This window comes from Lycium barbarum, chromosome 12, assembly GCF_019175385.1.
Source record: "Lycium barbarum isolate Lr01 chromosome 12, ASM1917538v2, whole genome shotgun sequence".
NCBI classification, from domain to species: Eukaryota; Viridiplantae; Streptophyta; class Magnoliopsida; order Solanales; family Solanaceae; genus Lycium; species Lycium barbarum.
In genome coordinates, this window is record NC_083348.1 from 32,372,785 (window position 1) to 32,378,793 (window position 6,009).

At 36.9% G+C, this 6,009-nt stretch overlaps 1 protein-coding gene across 1 annotated transcript; it reads right to left on the reverse strand.

The window, feature by feature from the left end:
• Positions 1-2,254: 2,254 nt before the first annotated feature.
• Positions 2,255-3,918, reverse strand: LOC132623583 (arogenate dehydrogenase 2, chloroplastic-like). Its single transcript, XM_060338359.1, has one exon. The coding sequence runs from the start codon at positions 3,682-3,684 to the stop codon at positions 2,587-2,589; it is 1,098 nt and encodes a 365-aa protein (XP_060194342.1). The 5' UTR covers positions 3,685-3,918; the 3' UTR covers positions 2,255-2,586.
• Positions 3,919-6,009: the final 2,091 nt, after the last annotated feature.

Genomic DNA, 6,009 nt, shown 5'->3' on the forward strand with positions numbered 1-6,009 from the left:
ATCAAAATATGAGAATTACTCAATGGTCTGAAAAGACTCAACAGAGAGTAATAAAGAATATGCTCAGAATCAGCAGAACATGAGCATTTATCCTTGCAGGACCTTCTTTGAGTGCTAATTGACCTGAAGTTTGAAGATTGATATGAACCCATTAAACATCCAAGAAATTGCACAACAACTTGCAGTTGCGATAGTTAAATGGAAGGTTCGAGAAATGGATAAATTATGCATCAAAAGTTATAAGCTTTCAACAAACTCAAGATCAGGCTCCAAAATACACCATTCCCAATATAAATATCTAAGCAAATATCGTCTGGATTGTTCTCGGGTTCAGATGGACTCACTACTTCTATCCGAAAACAACTCAACGCAGATTTGCACATGTACATAACTGGTATTAGGTGTTATAAATGATCTTGTATCATTATGGACTGAAAGTATAAAATTAGATGTTCATCTTCCTGGGGAGGACACACAGGCTCTGTACTAGGTGGGTGAGTACAAAATGGAGTTTTTCTTTAGATAGCCAAATAAAAATTGCCTCTGAGGCCAACTCAGTAACAAAAACTAACCATATAAATTTTGAATAAACCTCTCATGTTACAAGCTTAAGATTCCTATGCCAGGTGTTTATATAACAACTACAGTCTATCCAAGAGTCATCTCTTTATGAACACAAACAAGACCATAGACATGCCCGACATTTAACTGCAAATTTCTAGCCTAATGTTTAGGGAACAGAAATAAAATGACATATTGAAACAAACTTCAGAGCAAATAGTCAAAGCCAACAACAACAAAAACATACCCAGTGTAATCCCACAAGTGGGGTCTGGGGAGGGTAGAGTGTACGCAGACCATACCCCTACCTTGGCAGGTAGAGAGGTCGTTTCCAAAAGACAAATGGTCAAAGCTAGAAGCTAACCTTTTCTTTTCCCCTTTTCCTCAAAATTCTATTAATAAAGATGTGGAAAAGGAATTGGGACCTCAATGATTAACCGGGTGAATGTCAAAGCCCAACAAAAGGCAACACTTCCGTTCACCATATGGGGCAGTTAAAATACAAACAAAATATGAGAATTACTCAATGGTCTGAAAAGACTCAACAGAGAGTAATAAAGAATATGCTCAGAATCAGCAGAACATGAGCATTTATCCTTGCAGGACCTTCTTTGAGTGCTAATTGACCTGAAGTTTGAGGATTGATATGAAGTATGAACCCATTAAACATCCCAGAAATTGCACAGCAACTTGAAGTTGCGATATCTAAATTGAAGGTTCGAGAAATGGATAAATTATGCATCAAAAGCTATAAGCTTTCAACAAACTCAACACCAGGCTCCAAAATACATCATTCCCAATATAAATATCTAAGCAAATATCGCCTGGATTGTTCTCAGGTTTAGATGGACTCATTACTTCTATTCCAAAACAATTCAACGCAGATTTGCACATGTACATAACTGGTATTAGGTGTTATAAATGATCTTTTATCATTATAGAGTTAAAGTAGAAAATTAGATGCTCTTCTTCCTGGGAAGGACACACAGGCTCTGTACTAGATGGGATGAGTACAAAATGTAGGCTTTTCTTTAGATAGCAAAATAAAAATTGCCTCTGAGACCAACTCAGTCCGCCACAATTTTATTTCTTAAAGATATTCTGGTGTACTCTATGTCAGAACACTTCTCAATTTCTCTGTGACTCATAATGTTGCCAAAGTTGAAGAAAAAATGATAGTCAACTACTTCAAGTTTTAACCTTTATATCAAGAAGACAAGAACTCAACCATCATACCTTTTACTTTTTTTTTTTTTGGGTAAATCAGGACCTTCACACCTTATCAGTTACCATATCGGCTTACAAACACAATGAGAAACTTCAACAAACAAAAAAACATGTTTTATAGGAACAGAAAGAATGGTGAAAACAAGGGTAGAAGACCAATGAGATAGGGCACATAAAGGAGATCCTACGCATGTTTTTAGTTCTCAAACCCGAGATGTTACTTCCTAGCCAAAATAGGATGCAAATGTGGTCTTCTTTCTTCAGGCATTAATAGTACTTTACTTAAACTACTTGGACAGTACATCAAATGTTGCGCTGCTAGTATAAGTTCAGACATCAAACTAGCTCTTCTATTTCAATGTAGACTCTACATGCGAAAGCTCAAAGGCCATATGTAAAGACATACAGCAGAAGATAATGGTGAATAAGCACCATATATCGGAGCATTAACGACAAACATGAGAACTTGACGCAAATAGATAGTGACATTATTTCATTCATTCAAATGTAACACGCCATCATAAAGAATTAGGCAAAAAAAATCATCTTACAACAAAAAGCGCATGAGATGCTGAATGCCTTTATAAAGTAATCACCAACTAGAGAATAACTGGTTTTGACATTACATTATCTTCAACATCTAACCAAATCCGCTCCTCTATAACTATGTTTTCCTGACAAACAAAAGAGCTGCTCACGATTCTTCCCTTTCAGCATACTCAGAATGCTCAGACTGAATAACTACTTGATTGTGTATCCATTCAAGCAATATATCACTAGTAATATCTCGGTATTTTCCTAATTGTTGATAGCATCGGTGGAAGGAGGTGGCAACGCGTGCCCATTCTTGGGCAACTTTGACAAGACACGCCTCTGTCCTTCTTCCTCCACCTTCCCAAACAATTGCCTTCTCAACACTTCATGTAAATGACCAAATAACTCCTTCTTCAACGACTCAAATGCCAAATCAAGTCTCTCCAACTGCTCCATCGCGTTCTTATTGTACATAAACAACCCATAGTACAAATCAAAACTATCGCCGGAAGTATTATCCACCAAATTCAACAAAGTCTCATACCCTTTTGTATTAATAGGTGTTGTCTCTAAATCCAACTTCTCCAACACTCTCCCCATAGTATGCGTAATAAACTGTGAACCAGCAGCATACTTATCATGCTCAGCACACGTCATTTCCACCATTCTACAACCTTCTTTCTCGAATATATCCAAGAACCTATCAACCCTCGATACTCTCGACTCCCCTTCACCGATACGAATTTTATCATACACAAAAGGCAAATCTTTCCAAGTTTGTTTACCACTTTCAGGACCAAACATAGGATGAGTACAAAGAATATCGAAATGGGAAGGCAATACTTGGAGGAAAATATCCTTAGGGAATTCTTTTACAGATAAAACGTCAACGAAAAGGGTGTTGCGTTTAAGTCTTTGAATAGGGAGGGAACGAAGGACGGGTTCAGTGGAAATGATGGAAGTAGAAAGGAGGATAACATCAGGGTGTTGTTCACAAAGGTCATGTGGATCTTGGAAGAAGGAAATGCCAAGGGATTGAGAAATGTGAGAGTAATCAGTACGGGAATGAGAGAGAACAGAATGGCCTTGACGGAGGAAAGCTTTAGCGAGGAATTGGCCAAAGTTACCAAAACCAATAATGGCGATTTTGAGTTTGTTGGATTGAGCGAATTGATTGGAGACACGTGACTCGTAGTCGTATGGCTGGGCAGCGTCAATGGCACGAATGCGGAGGCGATAATTGGAAGAGGGGTGATGGTGATGGTGATGGATTCGTTGGTGGGGTAGTAAAGGACAATGATTAATGGTGCCGGAAGTGGGAGTGGGAGTGGGTTTGGATTGAACAGGGGTGAAACACAACATGTTGGTGCAGACAATGTGAAGTGTGGAATTGGGAATTGGGAATTGGGAATGAAACAAACAAAGAAAGAGGACAAGTGGACTCTTTTTGGTTGAAGATAGCTTTTGGGGATGTTGGAACAGATTCTAGATATGTGAGATCCGTAGTGCAGCAGAGTCAAGTCCTGACTCCAGAGAAATGAGATCCCAGCACCTCTCCTGTTTCCACTTTTCTTTTCCCGACAAAAAAGCACCTTTTTGGCGCGTGCAGGGTGAAATAATAAACTTACTTTTCTTGGCCAAACAAGAAAATTAGTACTCCCTCCGTCCCAATCTAGGGGAGTCAGATTCTTTTTTTCGCTTAATTTTAAATATTGATTCTTTAAATATTTTATAATAAAATATTTAAAAATTACATAAAAATTATAAATTTGCATAATTAATCTATATTTTTTCTTGATGAATTTTCTGTAAATTTCACCGTCATAGTAGTAAACGAGAGATGTTTGGTGAAGTAAAAAAGGAAAATATTTAGGAGAGAGGGAGAGAGTCTAATGATGAAACTCTTACAACTGAAATTTTGCTATTTATTCGTGGAACCTCTTCCCTCATATCCCACACTAGTACTTACTGACTATGTGTTTTCTTTTTCTACCCAATTACTTGCACTATTAAAAAACAGTCAAAAATCGATGGCTCGCGTCGATTTTTTTTAATGAAACCGACAGAAAATCGATTCAACATCATCCGTCGGTTTACATAATGTCACTTTTCAAAAATCGACAGACTGCGTTGCGACGAACAGCGTCGGTTACGACATTCATCGGTTTTAAATCCAAGAATAAAAAATATTATAAAAAACCAACAGACGACGTCGATTTTTTTAAAATTTTTTATTTTCCTTCAATATTTTATATTAAAAAGAAATAATATAAACTATAAACTTTTTTAAAAACCGATGGACTGCGTCAGTAATATATTTAATTTATAATTATTACTTTTTTTTAGAAAATCAAAGCAGTTCTTCATTTTTCAAGAAATTATATAGAAATAATTTCCAGATCCGTTGGTTTTCTGGGAAAAAAACTAGCATCTAATTGTTGCATTTTCTACAGCCACACCTGCATAAAACCAGCACTAAAATGCTACCGAATCAATTCTAAAAGAGCTACAACACATAAAATCACCTTAAGTAACAATCAAACACATCAAACACTATCTAAACACATCAAATACGATCTAAAAAGACCATCAAAGTTCAAAATATTCAAATGATTCCACCAAAAGTACCATGAACTAGTTCTACATAATTTTAACATAAGTCCATACTTCATAAAACATAAGTCCATTATGAAATCCAAACTAACGCAACTCTTCATCCGGTGTCCGGGCTATGTAATTGTCACGACCCAACTAGAGGGCCATGACGGGCACCCGGAGCTAACACACCAAGCACCTCTAAACATATATCTTATAATCATTTTTGGGTGGACCATAAAGATAACTCCTAGATATCATAATCTGTAAGGATATACATCACAACATAACGACACCTCTCTAGATAATCTCCAACAATTATGTTCATCATCACCAGCCGACAAGGCTACTAAAATATTATCCGACAGTATAAACCGACATGGTTATGAAACGTCTACTGTACACACATGTCTACGAGCCTCTACATAGAATACAAGTAACCATGAGGACCAATACCCATAGACTGCAGCTCCAAAGTAAGTGGAGTGCTCTTGAGAATCCGCTGATAAATCACTTACGGGTCAAATCCGTCTACCTGCGGGCATGAACGCAGCGTCCACAAGAAAGGACGTCAGTACGAGCAATGTACTGAGTATATAAGGCATGAGTAGTAACATAGCAAGGGATACCTATTTTTCCCGAATTTAGGTAATCAATTAAATTTATGAGTGAGGTATAGGATATGTGGTTGACCTTTAATCTATTTGGTTGAAAAAAGATATATAAGGATATGCTATGAAGAAGTGAATAATAATCGGTGATTTACTCTAAATATATGTATCTAATAATCTATGAGTATTGTTTAATTAAACAAAGCTAAAGAATAACAACTGAATCCGGACCAAAATCAGAGAATGAGAGAGGGAGATTGTATATATTTTGCTATTACAATGTTCTAGAACTCAAGAAGTCAACCCTTAAAAGTAGGGTAATGGTCCCTATTTATAGTTTTGCCTCATGGGCCTCATACAACATAAAGCCCTTTTGAATAAAGAAAAACCCTAAAAAGGATAAGGTTTTGTCATACGGTTTGACACCCGTACGATTGGCAGTACAATGTGGCAGAACGGTATTGACGCGTGGCAATTGTGT